General features: G+C 43.9%; 1 protein-coding gene across 1 annotated transcript in view; it reads left to right on the top strand.

Annotated features, from left to right (window-relative positions):
- Window positions 1-21069, top strand: part of LOC123368704 (NACHT, LRR and PYD domains-containing protein 3-like) — a 35174-nt gene extending 14105 nt beyond the window's left edge. Inside the window, exons 7-12 of the mRNA XM_045013748.1 lie at window positions 1179-2916; window positions 7234-7323; window positions 8621-8710; window positions 10553-10723; window positions 14485-14655; window positions 20243-21069. Of these exons, the coding sequence (XP_044869683.1) occupies window positions 1179-2916; window positions 7234-7323; window positions 8621-8710; window positions 10553-10723; window positions 14485-14655; window positions 20243-20534 (2552 nt within the window). The 3' untranslated portion in view covers window positions 20535-21069. The remainder of the gene's footprint in view (window positions 1-1178; window positions 2917-7233; window positions 7324-8620; window positions 8711-10552; window positions 10724-14484; window positions 14656-20242) is intronic.
- Window positions 21070-22519: the final 1450 nt, after the last annotated feature.

Below are 22519 nucleotides of genomic sequence, written 5' to 3'. Positions count from 1 at the left end.
GGAAACTCAGAGAACAACAATAAATATAATTAAAGGACTGTACTATTGACCTATGAAGAAAGAACAAACCCATGAAACTGTTATGGCCAAAATATTATAAAGGAACAGATTCCACACATAGGCAGGGCTGCTTCCTATGAAGAAGCCATTTGCTGAGCATGTATTGGGTAAATTTACACTGTATTTGGAATTATGTCTGATGATCATTTGTAGAAATGGTTCACACATGAATACTGCTAAATCATTTAATACATTTTGGTTGGTCTGTGTGCTCGTACTCAGGCTAGAACATGTTTTTTGTTGTTTTTAAAATTTGCTCCTATGGTTTGGCCCTATGCAGACAGCCTGTAGACTGGTGTAGTGGTGCCCATGGTTTGAAACATTTTAAAGGCTGTCTTTCTAACACATCTAACATAGTGTAGACAGGGCCTTCATAAGCAAGTCAGCTGTCCACTGAAACACTGGCACTCCACCTCCCACACTGCACTGCACAGGACTAGAGATGGGCCCGGACTAATAATCGGTGTCCAGTCCTATCTCCCAGTGGTTAGCGTGGCAGTAGCAGGGAATGGGGATGGAGGGTGAAGCAGAGATGAGCATCTAGAGTTGTGAAAAACAGAAAGGGATTAAAAGAGCTAGCAACAGGATAGGAGAGAAAACGCAACCAGGGAGCAAGAAGAGAAGTAGTTAAAAATGACAAAAAAGAAGACTCACAGTACCTGGGGCAGTGGAGGAACAAAGAAATAAAACAGAAACTAGAAGAAAAAATCAGAAGGAAGAGAAAAGGAATGAGGCAAATTATCCTTATTCAGAAAAGCACTTGAGCAAATTTTTAACTTTAAGCACATGCTCAAATTTCATTTATTGTAATGGAACTTCAGTTTGCGCATAAGGGCTTTGCTAAATCAGAATCAAGGTGAGAGATGATCAAGGACAAAATAATTAAACTATAAAAGACAAGAGACTATTTTTAACATGACATTTTGCTAGAATTGTAGAAGTCACATGATGGTGGGAATGCTGGCCGAAAGAGGGCGAAAACGGAAAGAGTAGAATGCCACCAATATTTTGACCTGTCCAACTTCAGGATATAACCAATGAATGGCAGTTCACATGACCTTTGTCTGAATACCTGTACTCAGTATGTCTAATGCTTCATGCCATTGTCATTGAATTAGATTACCGGAAGAAGTATAGAGAACATATACAAGGAGAATACCAAATAATAGAAGATAGGAATTCTCGCCTGGGTGAATGTGTGAGTCTAGACAAAAGATACACAAAACTGCTTATTGTAAAGGAACATCAGGGATGGGAGGCGAAAGAACATGACATAATCACCAAAGGAAGGAGACACGCAGAGTCGATGGCTCAACAAACCAATCTCACTAAGATTAGTGCTTTATTTGATCCTGGTAGAAATCAACAAATCACAAGAACTGTTGTGCTGCAGGGAGCAGCTGGAATTGGGAAAACAACGACAGCAAGAAAGATCATGTTGGACTGGGCAGCTGGAAAACTCTATCAGAAAAAGTTTGATTATGTTTTCTATATAAATTGCAGAAAAATAAATCTTGTTACTGCACAGAAAAGTGTTGCTGATTTGATTTTAGACAATTGCCCTAATGGAAAAGGACCAATTAAAGAAATCTTTGAGAAGCCAGAAAAACTCCTGTTCATAATAGATGGTTTTGATGAATTGAATTCCTTGCTAGACATTGATGAAGTTAGTCTGTGCAGAGACCCATTTGAGAAGAAGCCAGTGGAAACTGTACTGTGCAGCTTATTGAGAAAGAAAGTTCTACAAAAATCCTGCTTACTGATCACTACAAGACCAACTGCTCTGGAGAAACAAAAGCAGAATTTGAAATTTCCATGTTATGCAGAGATAATGGGATTTTCTGGAGAAGAGAGGAAAGAATATTTTCATAAATTCTTTCGTGATGAAAAGAAAGCAACACAAGCCTTTAATTTTGTGAAAGAAAATGAAATACTCTTCACCATGTGCTTTGTCCCCATTGTGTGTTGGATCATCTGCATGGCTACAAAGCAACAGATGAAAAGAGGGAAAGCTCTTTCAGAAACTTCAAAAACAACCACATCGGTATATTTGCTCTTTCTGTCCACTCTGCTAACAGATCATTTCACTGACTCAATACATATGAAAACATCTAAAACTACTCTGTGGAAGCTTTGCTCATTGGCTGCAGATGGAATTTTAGAACGGAAAATCCTGTTTGAAGAAGGTGACCTGAAGAAGCACAATTTATCCTTGTCTAACATTCAGACTCTCTTTCTGGGTAAAAGTATTTTTCAAAAAGACACAGAATGTGAAGGTGTCTACAGCTTCATTCACTTGAGTTTCCAAGAGTTTTTTGCAGCTCTGTTCTATGTGCTAGAGAAAGATGAAGAGACAAAGAAAAAATCATTGACTTCTAAGAAAGATGTGAACCACTTGATAAAAACCTATGGACTATCTAAAAATAATTATTTGATGTTAACAGTACGTTTCTTGTTTGGTCTCTTAAATAAAGAGAGACTAAATGATATGGAGAAAAAGTTACACTGTAAAACATCATCTGCAATAAAGCTGGAATTATTGAAATGGTTTGAAGCAGAAGCTAAAAACATCTCCTCTCTGTCCTATAAGACCTATGGGGAATGCCATGACCAGCTTGAGTTGTTTCACTGTTTGTATGAGTATCAGGAAGAAGAGTTTGCGAAACGCGCCATGGCTAATTTCCAAGAAATTAGACTGGAACACATCAGGCTTACAATAATGGATGAAATTGCTCTTTCATTCTGTGTAAAGAACTGTTGTAGTAATCAGTCACTTTACCTATGTAAATGTATGCTTGGGATTGGAGAACGAGAAGAAGGATGGATAGCAAAGCTACGGAAATGGTTATTTCCTCTGTAAGTATCACAGTTTATTTAATATAAACCCATAAATCCTTAGAGTGGCATCTTGTGATGTCACCATTATACTGCCTTTTTTTCAGAGGTTTATAAAATATTTGCAGATTTGTCTTCATCTTTCCCAGTAAAATGAGCTTACACTGTCCCTCCGGGGCTGGTAGGGTCGAGGTAGCTGGGTCAGAAAACCTCATGCTTTCAGGGAAGGCAGGAATAGGGAAGTGAGGGTTAACCAGAAAGATCCAGAAATAGTTGGAACAAATGATCTTCCTGGGAAACTAGCTTGTAGGAGGTAGAAGGATGAGGAAGCAAGGTGCTATGGGCTGGGAGTGGTTGTATAGCTAAATATTATCTCAACTGAAGAAAATCTGCTAGTTTGCTTTGTTTAATTTAAAAGTCTATTTGAGAGCTCTGATCTCTCTGTCCTAAGGGAGAAGTAACCAGAAACGCATTGCTTAATCCTGAACGCAGTAGGATCTTGGACACATTTGGTGTATCTCAGCCCATCAAGGCCACACAATGGCATAATCAGATGTTTGTTCAGTTAAACAATACAACTGTTCTAAGCGCACACGTCCCAGAACTGAAACTCAGGTTGCACCACCTGAAGTCTGAGTTTCTAGTGCTACATTGTTTAACAATTTAGTGACATTTATCATTTCAAAATTCAGCTACAGTGATTGAGACAGGAAGTCTCACACAGAACAGTGAGAATAAAATAAAATAAAATAAAATAGAACAGTGGCCTCATTCACTAATATCACAACAGCAACTCCCTTCTCCATCCCCACCCCGCTAATAATTGGTTCACATTAATAGATTTTGTGGCCAGAAAGGATCATTGTGATCATCCCATTTGACCTCCTACATAATGCAGGCCATAGATTTTCACCCAGTGAGCTTGAGCATAGCTTCTAGAAAGATACACAGACTTAATTTAAAGATTTTAAGTGATGGAGGATCCCCTATGTCCCTGGGAAGGTTATTCCAATAGCTAATGAATGAAGAATGTGACCTTAGCTCCAGTTTGAATGTATCAAGCTTCAACTTGCACCCATTGTCGTGTGCTGCCTTTGTCTGCTATATTAGACCCCTCTGTTATCACCTATCTTCTCCCCAGGTTGGTGCCTATAGATCATGCTCAAATCACCTCTCAACCTTCTCTTTGATAAGTGTGACAGAGCCCCTTTAACACTTTTGCTGCTTTCCAAATACAGTTCCATATTATAGGTATGGCCAACATTCCTTGCTTCTTGCATTTGATCCTACCAAAAGGTATGTTGTTCGTGTGGACCAGTTTACCAAAAGATCCAGAGTGCTCTGTATAAGTGACCTGTCTTCTTCTACAGCCTCGTCACAGTACCAAAGGGGGTAGACCTGCCCAGCTCCACCAGCAGATGAACATCAAAAGGAGCAGGTATAAGGAACTGGGAATGAAATGCTCATTCTGTAGCACCTGGGCAGCTGATATTTCCAGGAGGCCATGCAGAGGCTCAGCCAGGGAACTCTATGGAGAATAGGTGCTGCAGGAAGTACTGCCCAAGAGTCTCAGAGTGAGGTACACGGTGGCCCTCTGGTTGGCCAAGCGCCCTATTTAACCCCAGGAGTTGCCCCAGGAAGTTGTCTGGGGAACCACACAGGCTGTGGCCTGCTGCAGTGCCAGACTTTATTTGATCTCTTGGTCTGTGACTCCAGTTCGACTCTACCCCTGATTCTGATTCCTGCCTCTTGAGTCTAATTTGATACCACCCCTGATCTCCAGCCTCTGACTCCAGCCTGACCCTGACCCTTGCCTACGGAACGTGGCTCTTGCAATTCCTCCAACTCCTGCCTGGCAATTCCCGTCCTTACTGAGCAGAGCTCAGCCCAACTGTGACCACTAGGCCAGACCACCTACACCCCAGTCCCTCACAGCAGGATTAGCAACAGACAATTCAGACAGATTCAGCTCCTGCTGCTCCTGGACTCTGCACTGGCACCCAGCCAGCTGCTTGAAGCCCTCAAGCAATCACCTCTTGTTCCCTCTCCACTAGCCTTAGTATCATCCCAAAAGCTACCATCCAAGCCATGCTGTTTCCTGCACTGCCCAGTAACAGGCCATGTCACAGGAGTTCCCCAACCATTAGTCAACTTCTACAATATAGCTCCACCTGACTGCTGATGGAGGCAGTGCCACTGCATTCACCCACCTGGAGATGAGAAAGATTGATCTGTGTGTAGGCTCTGCCGGGCAGTATCCTTAATTTCTTCTCTTCTGGGTGGTAATGCTATTGGTAACAGCTGTGTGTGTGTGGAATGGAATTGTAAAATCTCTATGTCCCTAGAGATTAGCCCCCTTGACCGCGATTAAAGGATCAGGCCCATTAGACTGAAGGCATCAGCAGCATCTTCATCATTCTTCTCACGCTAACTGGGCAGAAGTCAGATATCAAACAGTGCCAGTCATCCCTGTGCTGGGCTTGTTTTCCAGATCTTTTATATTCAGCTGTAATAATGCCACTTCAGCCTTTATGGAGCTACAGAATGTGCCTTTAGGTCCGCCTCTCTGTCTCTTGCCCTGGAGTAGACAAAAAGGCCCGTTTGGGAAGCCTCTTCTGAACATTCTTAAAAGATGTCCGAAATATGTCCACCTCTTCTTCCATACCACTTGTATTGTAGTAGATAGTTGTGCTCATTCTAACACCTCTTCACTGCTTATTCTGTCATAGAATCATAGAATATTATGGTTGGAAGAGACCTCAGGAGGTCATTTAGTTCAACCCTCTGCTCAAAGCAGGACCAACACCAACTAAATGTCTACCCATTCTACTTTGAATAGTCTATGCCAGTGGTTCTCAAACCTATTTACCATTGTGGGTCGCATCCAATACTACCTATATGGCCCTGAGTCACATGGGCCACAGCTCTGTGCTGATTAGGTCACAAGCGGCTCACAGGCCACAGGTTGCGAACCACTCATCTATGGAGATACCAGCAATTAACCTTTGTCAATTTGCATTAAATTGACTTATTTTTTTCCAGGACTCTGCTCCATATAAATCCTAAGTTTTGATGATTTTGCTAATCACGTTTGACTTCCATATTGTACTGAGTTTTTGAAATACAGCACTCGCTTCACCTATTCTGGGCTTTATATCAAATTCAAATCACCAGTATCATGAATGAGGCTGCCCAGAAAAGTTAATTTATTAAGATTTTTTCAAGACTTCATATCTCAAATAGATAAAATGTCATCTGCAAAGTCTACGTCTCCAACCTCCACATTTATCCACACAATGCCCATCCCATACTGACAGTCTGCCGAAATCAGTAGCAAATCCAAACATTGTGAGGGACAAGATACAACCTTGCCTGATACCAGCATTAACATTAAACCAGTCTGCTAACTCTTGGTTTATCCTTATGGCACACAGAGCTTTCTGATACAACTTTACTGTAATTTGAATGATTTTCTCCGGCACTATGATTTCCTATCTACACTGTCAAATGCCTTTTCGAAACTCACAAAATTCAAGACTACTGGCGGGACCCACTTATTATTTTGTACTGCTGTTTACACAAGTTCTAAATGGCCAAAAAAGAGCTTGCTGTCTGCTATCTATGGCCTTTAAAGGCTTGACTACAATGGACACATGCAGGAAAGTTAATCTGACTTAACTAAGCATATACATTTGAAGTGGATTAGTTAAACTATATTAAATCTCTGTGTGGATGGTGTTATTCACAATTAATGTGGTCTTAATTAGGATTAGTTTAATTCACTTTCAAAGGCCATTTTAATTCGGAGTAACGGCATCCAAACAGGGATTTAATGCAGTTTAACTAATCCACTTCAAATTCATACTTCAGTTAATTCTGGGATGATTGCACAGAAAACTTTCCCTGGGCCTGAAAGCAGTATAATCTTGTGCCAGTTGTCACAATCACTCAAATCATATTTTTAAAGGATTTTGATTAAGTACTCTCTTTTCCATTCTTCTGAGACAAATTTCTTCTTCTATACCAAATTGGAAAGGCAAAGCAGGATTTTCACTGAAAGCAGCAGCTCGCCACAATCCTCTTTTATATGGCCCAGCCACTAGAGGGGGACAAATGCTGCACAAGGTAAGGGTGACTTACACTACTTTTAGGAATGAATAGCTAACATGACATCAGAAGAATGGACTGTGGTGTCTTCAGAGGCTTCTCTTTGTTTTCTTTTTAAAGAGGATAACAAATGTCTGCTGTGGAATAAAACCTACCCCATCATCGCCAGGAAAGGAGATAGGAAATCTGCCTTTAGGAAATGATGTTTTCAACTTCCGTTCTATCTTCTAGGAACCCAGGGATTAAAGATATGAGAACTTCAACTGCACACTCATTGTGTCAAGGACTGAAGGATCCAAACTGTAAACTAAAAACAATAGTGTAAGCAAACTCCTTTCTTTAGCTCTTTTGTTACTGCTGCTATGCCAAGAGTTTGGCAGCAATGCTTTTCTGCCCATTGTCTGGTATTACTCTGTGTTCCATTTTAAATGTATCTCTGAGCTGCAAATCATAGTAAACACCTTAAGAATCAAACTCCATTTGACATGAAACCACTAAACTAACTGTGTGGCAAGCCCTCTTCTCTGCCCCTGCTCAGTAAGTAGGCCAGGTGCTGGGCTGATGTACAAGGTGGAAGACTCCTCCTCACCCAGGGCACGGTGCGGCTGAGGAGTTTCTTCACAGAGACTAATCCAGCCTAATGCTAATGGTGTGAGAGAGTCCCACCCTCTGCACAGCATCTCACACACCCAGCCTAGGTGAATACCATGCACTACAAGTGGGCATAATAAACTGATACGAGGTGGGAGTGGGTTGAGCAGAGGACAAGTAGAAATTACAGTCACAATTATCTGAATAAATCATAACCATGTTTTTCATGTTTCTGAAGGTAAGGGAGGCATTACGTATTTTGTAGGAAGGATATATTGTTTTCTAGGCAAAAAACTGTAAATCATCAAGATTATTCATGTCTGTGTTTTAGTGTGAGAATGCTACTAGAGCCTGATCCTGTAAAACCTTATCCATGTCATTAGTTTCAGGGAAGTGAAGGTGACACTGCTTTACTTAGTAATTAATTATTTAGTAGTAAGGACTATTTGTGTGAGGCAGGACTGCAGAATCAGGATCTTAGTTAGCAGGCCCATATTTCCTGAAGTGTCGTTAAATTCTCCTGTCTCCCTAGTGTAACTCTACTGTGAAGTCTTATCCATAGTTTGCAGTCCCCCAAAATTAAATTTTAGACTCCCTAGAAGTGGGAGCAGGATCCTGCTCTCTGATAGGCTTGAGTAGGTGCATTAAAAGAAATTTCAGCGGGGTCAGGGTGCCTCAGCTGTAAACCCATGCAGAAAATCTGCAAGTAGACTAAGTCTAATATCTCCTGCCTGCTGCTTTCCCCCATCCCTTCGATCGCCACAATCCTCTTTTATATGGCCCAGCCACTAGAGGGGGACAAATGCTGCACAAGGTAAGGGTGACTTACACTACTTTTAGGAATGAATAGCTAACATGACATCAGAAGAATGGACTGTGGTGTCTTCAGATGCTTCTCTTTGTTTTCTTTTTAAAGAGGATAACAAATGTTTGCTGTCGAATAAAACCTACCCCATCATCGTCAGGAAAAGAGATGGGAAATCTGCCGTTAGGAAATTATATTTTCAACTTCCGTTTTCTCTTCTAGGAACCCAGGGATTAAAGATCTGAGAACTTCAACTGCATACTCATTGTGTCAAGGACTGAAGGATCCAAACTGTAAACTAAAAACAATAGTGTAAGCAAACTCCTTTCATTAGCTCTTTTGTTACTGCTGCTATGCCAAGAGTTTGGCAGCAATGCATTTCTACCCATTGTCTGGTATTACTCTGTATTCCATTTTAAATGTATCTCTGAGCTGCAAATCATAGTAAACACCTAAGAATCAAATTCCATTTGACATGAAACCACTAAACTAATTGTGTGGCAAACCCTCTTCTCCATCCTCACCCAGTAAGTAAGCCAGGTGCTGGGCTGATGCACAACATGGAGGACTCCTCCTCACCCAGGGCATGGTGTGCCTGTCGAGTTTCTTCACAGAGACTAATCCAGCCTAATGCTAAAGGTGTGAGAGAGACATTAATATACAGGTTTGTTCCTTACGCCTGGGCCAGTCTCCTGTGTTGGAGTCTTGTCTTCTTCTCAGTGTCTTGGTTTCTTGCAGCATGGGTGACGGGGCTGGAGAAGGGCCCAGTGTGTGTCCATTCTGTCTGTTTTATACCCTCAGTCGATGTGCTTGGGAAGCACAAATCCAGGCTTGTATGAGGGGGCATTGCGAAGTCTCTCTAAGCAAGGTTGAGCAATTCCCCTGGTGTGGCCTCATGCAGGTGAATCGTTGCATTGTAGCTCCCTCGCTGGACAATGGTTGTTGATGGGTTGTTTGACACCCCGCCCCACATTGGTTACTGTCCTTGCTGTTGCCTCTGGGGAGCTAATATCTGGCTGACTTCCCCAAATTACAGCATGTTTTGGTGACCACCATACAACACAATTCTCATAACTTCCTATGCATTAATGATACACATATATGGATGGAGAAATGACTTTCAGCAGATCATAACCTTTCCCTGATAACTTACAAGGCATGCTTTATATGTAAGATCACGATTATATGAAAATGAGGAATATGGGGGTTACAGTACACTCCCCCAAGGTATAGAATGTCACAGAGGGAGATACATTTTGGAGAAAAGCTTTACTACAAATTCACATCCAATTTTATATGGAGTGAAAATGGTGCTAATTTCTGGCCTTTGTGAGAGATTCTACGTGACAATGAGATTTGTTAGTGTAGAAAGAAGAGGACTGACAGGTTTTTATTGCCTGTTCTCTTCTGTTTACTCATCATCTCTAGTAACTCTGATTCAGCTGAGGTGTTTTACAGCTGAGGTCTACACTTATATCTTACCTAACCTTGTCATAGCCCTCAGTTGGTTCAGGGTTGCTAGTGATGCTGCTAAGGAGGGTTAGAGTCCACTTTTCTCTTTGACCCAGGGGCGGGTGCAGGGCTGGCAGTGGAACTGGTTGAAAAACCTGAAAGAAACATTGTGAAAATTTCAGAATCATTTAAACTTTGTCAGTTTATGAAATGTGATGGTGTTGCGCATGTCAATTTAAAAAAAATTGAATATTTTCATTTAAAAATCAGAGAGTGAATCAGGGATCATGGTGTAGACAAGAAACCTTGAGGGGAACTGGTAGTGCACTCTCCTAGTCTAATAAGATGACCAAAGCTCTCATCTGCTACAAGAACTTAGCTTGTTAAGCACAGGGCTTGGCAGGTGGGAGTATGTGCACAGAATGTGCATCTCATATCAGATGATTATCCAATGTCTGTATTTTTGTGGGATGCTATGTGAAATATTCTGAAACTGTTCTTGCACTGTGTACAAATACAATCTTAATCAGTAACTCATCACATATTGAATTTTAATAATTAAAATACATTGGGTGACATGGCTTTATAGGCACTGAAACTACCAAGTTATCAGAATGAAGAAAGTGTCACTGAACTTAGTAAAGCAAATACTGACCCCTTTACGGAAGGAGATGGTTATTGTTCTCTCTGTTCCCTTTGCAGATTGCGGCAGTGCAGTCTCACAGCTGCTTGCTGTGGGGATCTCTCTGCTGCCCTCAGTACAAACCAGTCCCTGACTGAGCTGGAGCTGAGTGGGAATGAACTGGGAGATTTAGGAATTAAACTTCTGTGTGAAGGACTGAAACATCCCAGATGTAAACTGCAGAAATTAGTGTAAGTCATTGCTGGGTTCCTTGATACAGTAACTCCTTTCTTAACATTGTAGTTACGTTCCTGAAAAATGCGACTTTAAGAGAAACGATGTTAAGCGAATCCAATTTCTCCATAAGAATTAATGTAAATACAGGGGGTTAGGTTACAGGGACATTTTTTTTCACCAGGCAAAAGACATACACAGTATAAATTTTAAACAAACAATTTAATACTGTACACAACAATGATGATTGTGAAGCTTGGTTGAGGTGATGGAATCAGAGGGTGGAATATTTCCCAGGGGATGCCTTACTGCTAAATGAGGAACTAGAACTCAGCTGAGCCCTCAAGGGTTAACACATTGTTGTTAATGTAGCCTCATACTCTACAAGGCAGCACAAATAGAGTGGGGGGGGAACAGCATGGCAGACAGAGACACACACCCTCTGTGTGTGTGTGTGAGAGAGAGAGATGTGCATTGCCCTTTTAAATATGCTGACCCCTCTCTAAGTACACTGCCTTTATAGATCAGGAAGTTGAGATAGCAGCTGTGCCTGCAAGCTCCCTCTGTCCCGAGCCTTGTCATGTCCCCTCGACCCTGCTCTATGGAGATAGGGTAAGCGGGGGCAGAAGCAAGGGGGGAGGGGGAAACCTTCATATTAGCCCCCCTCTACCCCACCACCACCACACAGCAAGCAGGAGGCTCCCGGGAGCAGCTCCAAGGCAGAGGGCAGGAGCAACACATGGCAATGGGGGGAGGGACACCTGAACTGCTGGCAATTGGTAGCCTGCTGGGTGCCACACAGGGAACTTAGCGGAGCAGGGAGCTGATGGGGGGCTGCTGGTCCACCCTAGTTCCAAGCCCCCACCAGCTAGCTGCAACGGGCTGCTCTTTCTGCAAGCAGTGGACAAAGCAGGCGGCTGACAAACAACATTATAAGGCAGCATTTCACAACTTTAAACAAGCATGTTCCTTAATTGATCAGCAGTGTAACAAGGAAACAACATTAACCAAGATAACTAAGTGAGGAGTTACTGTACTTTCCTTGTTAGACCAGCCTTTTCAAAAGTGCTCTCTAATTTTCCACTGAAACTATTTTAGGTCCTATTTTCACTTATGAAATCACCTGCATTTGCAGGAGCAACTGGACATACAATTACTAAATTGTGAGCACAGACATTTGGGCATGTAAATGTGGGTTTTGTACATTCAGTCTCATGATTGTACATAAATGTTCATAACAGCTAAGAGAAAATCCATTTTCTGCACGACACAATAGAGCCCTTCCCCAGCCTAAGGGCCATTACTCCCACAAGTGTTAACTTTATCTCCGCAGGCACTTCTGTGCTCCTGTGTGACAATAGTCAAGAATCACAGAAAGAGTCACTTTCCTCTGACAATAAACAAAGGAACATTATTAGAATAAAGAAAAGACCATTATCCCTAAAGTTATTCTCTCCCTTTCACTCTCAAGCGTGTGCCTGGAGCCTTCCCTCATGCCTGGTTTCCTTCTACATATGTAAAGAAATAGTGCACACATACTCACGAGCACTGGAGCAGGAGTTTTTGGTTTTCTTTTAAATTTTTAACTTTATTTTGATAATGAAGGAAAGTGTGTTCCCACTCCCCCCCCCCGCCCCCGAACTTGCCTAATTCACAAAAATAGTGGGACTGTTTGTTTTATCCCAAACTTCCAGAAGACATTCACACTTGGGCAGTAGTGAGCAGAACTGGAATATTTCACCCAAAGGTAACTTTTAGAAAGTCCTGAGTGACTAAATCATGGTACCAAAGAGGAAATGCTGAAGCAGCCTGAACACGTGCCACAAGGGGCCACAACGGTGGTACCCTTAACTCACTCAACAATATTGTTAATCTATCCGGCTATGCTCTTAGCCTAGCAGAAGAGTCTGTCCTATCTCGGGGCTTCTCCTTCTGCCCCAACACCCCCACAAACATGATACAGTTCTGTGGTGACCTGGAATCCTTCTTTCACCATCTCCGACTCGAGTATTTCCACCACACCACTGAACAGCACACTAACCCACAGACACCTTCCTACCAATGTTACAAGAAGAAGGATTCTGCGTGGACTCTTCCTGAAGGTCACAACAACAGACTGGACTTCTACATAGAGTGCTTCCGCCAACGTGCACGGGTGGAAAAACATCACTTGCCCCATAATCTCAGCCATGCAGAACACACCACCATCCACACCCTCAGAAACAACTCTGACATTATAATCAAAAAGGCTGACAAAGGAGGTGCTGTCATCATCACGAATAGGTCAGAGTATGAACAAGAGGCTACTAGGCAACTCTCTGACACCACATTCTACAGGCCAGTACCCTCGGATCGCATTGAGGGCTACCCAAGATCCATAAACCTGGGAATCCTGGAGACCCCATCATCTCAGGCATTGGCACCCTGACAGCAGGATTGTCTGGCTATGTGGACTCTCTCCTCAGGCCCTACGCTACCAGTACTCTCACCTATCTTTGAGACACCACTGACTTCCTGAGGAAACTACAATCCATTGGTGATCTTCCAGAAAACACCATTCTGGCCACTATGGATGTAGAAGCCCTCTACACCAACATTCCACACAAAGGTGGACTACAAGCTGTCAGGAATAGTGTCCTTGATGATGTCACAGCAAACCTGGCAGCTGAGCTTCATGACTTTGTCCTCACTCACAACTATTTCAGATTTGGGGATGATTTATACCTTCAAATCAGCGGCACTGCTATGGGTACATGCATGGCTCCACAGTATGGCAACATTTTTATGGCTGACTTAGAACAACGCTTCCTCAGCTCTCGTCCCCTAACGCCCCTCCTCTACTTGCACTACACTGATGACATCATCATCATCTGGACCCATGGGAAGGAGGCCCTTGAGGAATTCCACCATCATTTCAACAATTTCCATCCTACCATCAACCTCAGCCTGGACCATTTCACACAAGAGAGCCACTTCCTGGACTGTAGAGTGCAAATAAGCGACAGTCACATAAACATCACCCTCATAGGACCTAACCACATCAGTCACACCATCAGGGGCTTGTTCATCTGCACATCTACCAATATGATATATGTTGTTATGTGCCAGCAATGCCCCTCTGCCATGTACATTGTCCAAACTGGACAGTCGCTGCGCAAAAGAATAACTGGACACAAATCAGACATCAAGAATTGAAACATTAAAAAACTATTAGGAGAGCAACTCAATCTCCCTGAACACTCAATAACAGACATAAAAGTGGCTATTCTTCAATAAAAAACTTCAAAAACAGACTCAAATGAGAAACTTCAGAACTGGAATTAATTTGCAAACTTGACACCTTCAAATTAGGCCTGAATAATGACTTGGAGTGGTTGGGTCACTACAAAAAGTAATTTTCCCTCTGTTGATACTCACACCTTCTTGTCAACTGTTGGGAATAGGCCACATCCACCTTCACTTAATTGGCCTTGTTAGCACTGACTCCCCACCACTTAGGAAAGGCAACTCCCATCTTTTCATGTGCTGTATATTTATACCTGCCTACTGTATTTTTCACTCCATGTATCTGATGAAGTGGGTAATAGCCCACGAAAGCTTATGCTCAAATACATTTGTTAGTCTCTAAGGTGCCACAAAGACTCCTTGTTGTTTTTGCTAATGCAGACTAACACGGCTACCCCTCTGAAGCTCGTGCTTCAGTACATTGATGAATGAATCAAATGGAGTGAAGTGGTCAGTTCCTCTCTGTTCACTGTGCCCATCTCCATCTCTGCAGGGTTTGGGATTGCCAGCTCACTGATGCTTGCTGTGGAGATCTCTCCTCTCTGCTCAGCACAAACCAGTCCCTGAGAGAGTTGAACCTGAGAGGTAATAATCTGAGTTATTCAGGAGTGAAGCTTCTGTGTGAAGGACTGAAACATCCAAACTGCAAGTTAGAGAAGCTCGAGTAAGTGACTTCTGCTTTCTGTATTAAAAGAATCCATCACAGTGTGTGCTGGGCTTCCAGTCACCTAGAGACAGGTGTGGCCTGCATGAACCAATGAGCTGAATTGGGCTGATCTGTACGAGCTGAGGGCGGGAGTGTGTTCTGTGTCTCCAGGAGGCACTGTACACACAGGGGCAGGGGCGAAAGTAGCTTTAAGCCACCTTTGTGCCATTCTGACTCCAGGCTAGTCAGAGCCTGAAACAGCCAACAGTGTAACTTAGGCAACCCACCTCCTCCTCCCATCTCCTACAGTCGAGCACCTGTGGAAAACCCAGTGAGCAAGTTCCCTGTTTGACAAGCAGACAGCAGCACAACTGGTAGAAATTCTTTTGTCAAAAGGTCATTTGACAGAAAATCGAGTTTAGAAATATCTGCTTTCCTCTCAAATTCTCAGTTGTTCTTTAGAAAACAGAACACTCAAAACTCAGAAACTTTCAGCTGAAAACCAAAACGTTTTTTGGGGTCCCCCCCATTATAAGGTGAATATTTTGGGAGTGAGGGAATGGAGGGAGGGAAACGTTTTCTGCTCTAGTTATAATGTTCTCAGCCAATATGTCGAATTTGTCAATTTTTGGCTAGTGAAGCCTTTACAAAATAATTAAATAACACATTTATCTGGATTTCTGAACTATTCACCAAATAATACAAGGGTGCAATTTGGTTATCCTCCCCCAGTCACCCATTGTGAACTGCACATAGTAGCAATGTCATTTCCTTCCTAACACCAAACCAATCAATCATTGCTAAATCTCTTAGGAACACATGCATAGCAATCCGTCATATCTGATGATAATGTCACAGCATTGCACGTGTTCTCATGTGGCTGTACAGCCTGACCTATGAGGAGCAAGACCACAAACATGTCACACACGAACATGCAGGCTCCCATGGAAGACTTTGCATGATGCTTGGCCCTTTTTTTCAATCAGTTTTTCTTGTCTGTCTTCCTCAAACTGTTCACAACCGTTATTGACAGTAGCGCTCCATTCATGTCTGTCCTTGGCTATGTCTTCAAAGTTATCAATATTTATGCCACATACGGTCAGATTCTGCTTAAGGGTGTTTTTGAAACATTTTCTTTGACTCTCCCTCTGGAGCTTTCTGAGTTTCAGCTCCCTCCATAGGGAACTTTCTTTGGGAGTCTGTTGCCCATTCTGATAACAGGACCTGTCCATCTAAACTGAGCTTGGATGATCATTACCTCAGTGCTTGTGCCTTTTGCGCTTTCAAGGACGTTAATGTCTGAGACTTTGTCTTGCCAGTTGACTTTCTGAATGGAGTGGAGACGGCAAGTGGAATTTGTAAAATTGCTTAATGTATCTGTGATAAGCTGTCCATGTTTCACATCTATATGAAAGGGACACTATCATTGCTGCATTATCCATAATAAGTTCCGTTGACTGATGGTGTGCTGGTTGAGTATCCAATGGCAAAGTCTTCTCAGGGCCTGGCTTGCCTTTTGTATTCTATCTGGTATTTCTTCATCCTGGAAACCATAATTTGAGATGGTGCTACTCAAGCATGTAAAGTGATTGATGCTTGTTAGTTCTTTACCATCAGTGGTGATGTTTTGCTCAATAGTTGTGGTTGACGGAGCTGAGTGAAAGAGGACTTCAGCTTTTTCCAGGACGATGGTGAGTCTAAACTGTTTAGTTGCTGAAGGGTGAAATGTTGTTGCTTCGATGCTGTCAAGGCTGCTAAGCTGTTACAGCTGCTCAGTGCTTCTGTCCTTGGAGCTCCGATGTTATCAGCACTAGCAGAGAGTGCAGCCTGCTAATTCAGCAGACCTCAATGTTACTCAGAGAGAAGGACCACAGGCATGGCTGAGTCACAAAGCCACTTGGCCAGGTTTATTGCCCTCAAAGCACAGTCCTAACAACTTGCACAAATACATTAACACATGGGTGCCCTGCGGCAAGAAGCGGCTCAGTCAGGAATGGGAGTCTGTGCTGTCCCCTTGGCCACTCAAAGGTTTAAGGTGAGGTACCCCAACATTTATAGACTGAGACAAACAACTGGGATAGACAACTTATGTACCACCTTACGTGTTTCATGACATCTGTTTGTTACCTCCTCTTGTGCCTTATTCAGGGATGGTGTCCCTAGCCTTTGTTTGCCAGAAGCTGGGAATGGGCAAGAGGGGATGGATCACTTGATGATCTGTTCTGTTCATTCCCTCTGGGGCACCTGGCATTGGCCACTGTCAGAAGACAGGATACTGGACTAGATGGACCTTTGATCTGATCCAGTATGGCTGTTCTTATGTTCTTATTTCTGATATCTTGGACAAAACATCCCTATTCATTATTCTATCAAAGCATCTTATTTTGTGCTAGATTGGGGGGTATTTTTCTTCACCTTCTGGAATGTATTTATATAATTATCTAGTGTGTGGTACTTTTAGCAATGCTAGCAGGAACATTGCCAAGTTCATGTACTGGACAGTGAGCCTGTAAAGCATCTGCTTTAATTCATAGCTTGACTTTGGTTCACAGCCTCTGGTTCAGGCGTCAGATCTTGCACCAGGCTCTCTCCCTCTACTACAGTGGCCTCTGAGAACCTATTAGGGATAAGTTGTAGGTCTTTTTTAACTCGGATTAAATAGAGGACATTCATCTGGAAAAAGCCTTCATGCATGAGTTTCTCAAGAACGTTTGTCTTTGCAGTAACCCTTTGGAGATTGTACCTTATGTAGACACCCTTTTGAAAGTTATTGGTTGCATAAATCAGAATGGCTGCAAAAAAAGAGACCAAAAAGGGCTAGTGCCAGTTTGCAGCCTTGTTTCACCCCATTAGATATGGGGAGTGATTTAGAAAAGCCACCATCTGAGGGTACTTGACCAGACATGTCTTCATGGAATTGACATATGATGATAACTAATTTGGTGGGGCAGCCAAACTTTTTTCTTGAATTTTCCAGAGGCCATTTCTGATCAGTTTCAAACTTATTTTAAGATCAACGACAACAGCATACAGTCCCATGTTTTGTTGAATGCATTTTTCTGTAATCTGTCTCACAAAAGTAAATCGTTTCTGTGGTGCTCCGACCTGGTCTAAATTCACACTGCGTCTCTGGTATAAACTTCTCTGATACTGTTCTGAAAACCCAACTGAGCAAAATGTGGACTAGGATTTTGCCACCTACAGATAGCAGGGAGATACCCTGATAATTACCATAGTCAGATTTGTTCCCTTCATTTTTGCATAGTGTAATTATAACACCTTTGAAGTCCTGAGGAATTTCCTCAGCTTCCCAGATATCTTTAATGATTTTGTGTAGAAATACATGCGTGCATGGTGGTTCCCAGCTGCCATTTGAAGGCTTTGGCTTCTGCCCATGGCTGTCTCTGTGGTACATACAATTACATTTAGTACTGATTATCAGGGGCGGCTCTAGCTATTCCACCACCCCAAGCATGGCAGGCAGGCTGCCTTCATCGGCTTGCCTGCGAGAGGTCCCTGCTCCCACGGATTCAGCGTACCCGCTGCTGAATTATTGCTGAAGCCATGAGACCAGCGGACCTCCCGCAGGCAAGCCGCCAAAGGCTGCCTGACTGCCACCCTTGTAGGGACCTGCAGGGCACCCCCTGCAGCTTGCCGCCCCATGCATGCGCTTGCAGCACTGATGCCTGGAGCCACTGCTGCTGATTATGGAGAATGGTCCTGAAATAGGTGTTGGCCCTCAGCTCATTGCCGGAAGTCCTTGGTCAGCACCTCCCAATCTGCCTCTACTTGCTGATGGGCTTCCAGGACCTCCTGATGGACATGCACCTGATCATGCTTCTGCTGTTGGAGAGAAATCACTTAAGAGACACATTGTGAGCTTGCCCCAGATACTGGTAACATGTGGCACCACTTTGCTGCTGCTGCTGTGGGCAAACTTTGACTTGTGTCTGCCACTGCACCTCTCCCCTGCACCTCTCCACCGCTGGTACTACTGCTGCTGTTCCTGCTCCTGTCACTTCTAGCAGCATGGTGGGCTGCTTCAGGGGCTTCCTCTGCTTCCTAGTCTACCCCAGTATCTGCAACCCTCCAGGGCCCATGTCTGGACACAGGACCAGAGGCGGCACCCCATGGTGCTCCCAGCTGCATTCCCCAGCAACGTCTTGTGGTCCTGGATTTGGAACCACTGTTTGATCTACCCAGGTCCTGTGTTGTACTTCCCCTTCCTCCCTCAATCTCCATGGCCTTGTTAAAGCCATGGGGGCTGCTCTATGAGTTACTTCACTGCAGTGTTGCTTGTCCCTCCAGCAGCCCCCTGGGGAAGAGACTTTCCTCACAGGCCCCTCCTCTCTCTCTCTCTCTCTCTCTCCCCTTGCATCCCTTCAGCCTCAGGGATGTGCACCTCTCCTTTCTGGCCCCTCTCCCCCTCATTTTCCCCAGTTCTCCTCCATGAATCCACAGTTGCTCTATCTGTGTCATTCTCCATAGTTTCCTGACTCCTTGTGCAGCTGTGATTGTGAAGTGTGTTTTGGGCCTGGGTCATCAGTGTACAGTGCTGGATCTCCAGGTGTGGAGCATCTTGTTAGAGCTAATGCCTGGCCAGGAGCTGAGGGTGCGAACGTGCATCTTGTGAGTTAGTTCCATGTCTCTTGTGATGAGACCAGCGCCTGTCTGGGAACATGGGATCCCTGCTAGGGCTTTGAAAATTCAGAATGAGCCGCTGTGCCCTTAACCACACCTTGTCCTCTCTTTTTGTTCCATACTCCTCCCAGACCGCGATGTATGACTAACATCCCCCCTTCTTTTAAATATCACTCTGAGCTTCCAGAGGAGCAAAAAGGAAACCCTTGTAGCTGCCCAGCCTGCCAGGTTTGGCTGCACAGGCTTTAGAAAATGTCATCTCTTAGTGCTTCAATTACCTCGTCCGTTAAATGGGGTTATCTCACACATGTGCTGGGGGCTAAATTCATTCATGTTTGTGGAGTAAGTCTAGATGGTAAATAGAAAAGTGAAGCAGTGGTTTGATTCTTACTATAAGCACTAAAGGTCTCTCCAAGGCCCTCCAGTCCCTGATAGAAATTCCTCCTGTCGGCCCCTGGATATTTGACAACCGTTTTGACCATTCACTCTCTACTGTGATCCAGCTCCTCACTGTAGTGAACATCTTACATCTCCTCTTCCCTTGCCGTTCGGTTGGGTACATTCAGCTGCATGACGTGTGTTGGACGGGGTTTAAGATGACTGCAGACAAAACTCCACAGTAATGTGGGGTTTGAGATATTCCTGGTTGAACTGCCAAGCTGTCTGAGATTTAACATGTTACTCTGTGATGCTTTTAGACACACATCTGCCTAACATGGAGAGTGCACAGGATGGCAGGGGTTAGGAGGGCAGAGTTTGTGTTGTTGGGGGACCTTATTTCTGCATTTCTATACTTTCTAAAGTTGTTTTGTCTTCTTGTAACTTGAACACTGATTTTTGTGGCACCTGTGGTTAAAATTGCAATGCTCTGTTAAGCTTCATTTCCATTAAGAAGTTGATAAATATTTACAAGCTTGAGCTTAGGTTGATAGTTGTTTGTCATGGTTCATTTTTGTTTTCACAGTTTGTCAGAAATCCACATAGATGAAATAACAACCCAAGACTTGGAAGTTTTGCAGAAGATACAACCTGGTTTGTCGATTGTGCATAATGCAGCATCCGGCCATCAGAACCCAGGTACAAAGACAAGGAGGATGGCCTGTCTTCTATCCGAGTGCCATACATTCATCTGCAGACTAACGTCTCGGAGTTCAGAAATGATGTGGAATATTTTTGTGATGCACTGTCGTGAGGTTGGACTAATTCTGCTGTTAAGCATAGCTACATATTGGCTTCTCTGGCTGATATATAGTTAAGTATCTGAAATGGAAGATTGTATAGAGAATTTACAAATCTTGAGACAGTTTTTGACTCCCTTTAAGGAATTGCAGTAGCACAAGAGATTTGAAGTGGGAATTGCTTTCCCTTTAAAGTTGGCATGTCAAACACCTGTCCCATGTGATGTTTTTCTGTTGCTGCATCACTTACTCAGATTCTGCAGAGTATAAGCTTTTCTTTATTGACTTTTTAAAAGTAACTTTTTTGGCCTCATAGTTGTGAAGAAAATTTCCTGTATGTGACTCTAGTATTACTGAAGCAGCGACGTCTGTCTGAGTCTGCAGATGGCCTGAGGACCCTGGGAGATGTGAATGCTAATGCAAACCCTGCCCCTCAGTAATCTCCCAGGGGTGCTAGTTCTAAATCCCCAATTCAATGTCAATGTGAACTATTTCATTGCTGATTGGTTTAGGGGATGGAATGGGGAAGAGCAGGGGCGGCTCTAGGAATTGTGCTGCCCGAAGCAGGGCGGCACGCCGCGGGGGGCGCTCTGGTGGTCGCCGGTCCCGTGGCTCCAATGGACCTCCTGCAGACGTGCCTGCGGAGGGTGCGCTGGTCCCGCGGCTCGGGTAGACCTCCCACAGGCATGACTGCGGACGGTTCGCTGGTCCCGCGGCTCAGGTAGACCTCCTGCAGGCATGCCTGCAGATGCTCCACCGAAGCCGCAGGACCAGCGGACCCTCCGCAGGCATGCCTGCGGGAGGTCCACCGGAGCCGCCTGCCGCCCTCCCGCGGCATGCCGCCCCAAGCGCGCACTTGGCGCGCTGGGGTCTGGAGCCGGCCCTGGGGAAGAGGGTGGGAAGCAGATCCATATGGGTGGGAGGATGGGAGTTAACAGGGAAGGAAAACCAGAAGAGACACACAGACTGTGAAGGGGGGGAGATAAACAAAGGGAAAAAATAAAAACTAGTCTTAAAGGAGAGGAAATTTACCCAGTGACTGATACTGAATGTGACAGGAAAACACCAATCAAATAATAAGCAACAGAACTTTTCATTGGTTGGTATCATTGCTACGTAAAGGCCACGCTCCACTCTGGAGCTCTGTGCCAACCTCCCATTGCCATCAGTGGGAGATCTGCTGTGGAGTGAGGGGTGTGTGGGGTCTGACATTTATTTCTTGACTCAAGGATCATAATTTAACAAGGAAATTCAGCCACTTCTAAAGAGCAAGTTTTTGATACACCATAGGTGTCAATGAGAGACAGAGTACGAAGGGTTAATTCCCTAGAGCCATTGAGGGTTTATGCTGATGTAAATCTATTAATACTGAAATGGAATCTCTGCAGTGAGGATTCAGGTAGCGGAGATAAGTCACTGTCAAAAAGTAGAATTGTTGGAATAAACCAGTTACAACCAGAAGGTTACACAGAAGAGTGCTGGAGGAATTTAATAATGAAGTAAAGCTGCTAACCATTGAAATCACCTCCTGTAGCTGAGACCTGGGACATAGCAAACACTGAATCTATCTCTAAGTGTTGAATGATCCTGGGAGTTACTGACTGGTGAGCCTTGTGACAGATGAACACAGGCATGTCTTTGAGACTTTCTATTATCTACATGTTTATGAGCCAGACCTTGGAAGATTGAAAACTTCAAAGACTTTACTGAGATGGGCCTATTCAGAGGCTGTTGTATCAATACGTGTTATATGTATTTGTGGGTTCCTGGCTTGCTGACTGGATTTCCTGGGGAATCTGGAGTCACTAGGGGTGAATAAAGCAAAATCCCAAGGCTGGTTATGCCGATGCCCAGACTTTGAAGCTTCGCTCCCTGGGAAAGGGTCAGTGGCTGTTTTTACCTGTTTCAGGAGGCCTGGGAGACCAAACCCCTAAAATCATGTACAAGTGTGAGCCTCAACAGACACAGAAGGGCTCATTCGATTCAATAACCTGACATGAACTTTGAGTGAGACACTCAGGAGCAGGAGGTGGATTCGCTCCACTCTTGTTCTGACTTTGGAG

This window comes from Mauremys mutica, chromosome 4, assembly GCF_020497125.1.
Source record: "Mauremys mutica isolate MM-2020 ecotype Southern chromosome 4, ASM2049712v1, whole genome shotgun sequence".
Classification (NCBI taxonomy): domain Eukaryota; kingdom Metazoa; phylum Chordata; order Testudines; family Geoemydidae; genus Mauremys; species Mauremys mutica.
The sequence above is the reverse complement of the archived record's forward strand: the minus strand, read 5'-3'. Positions and strand labels throughout refer to the sequence as shown.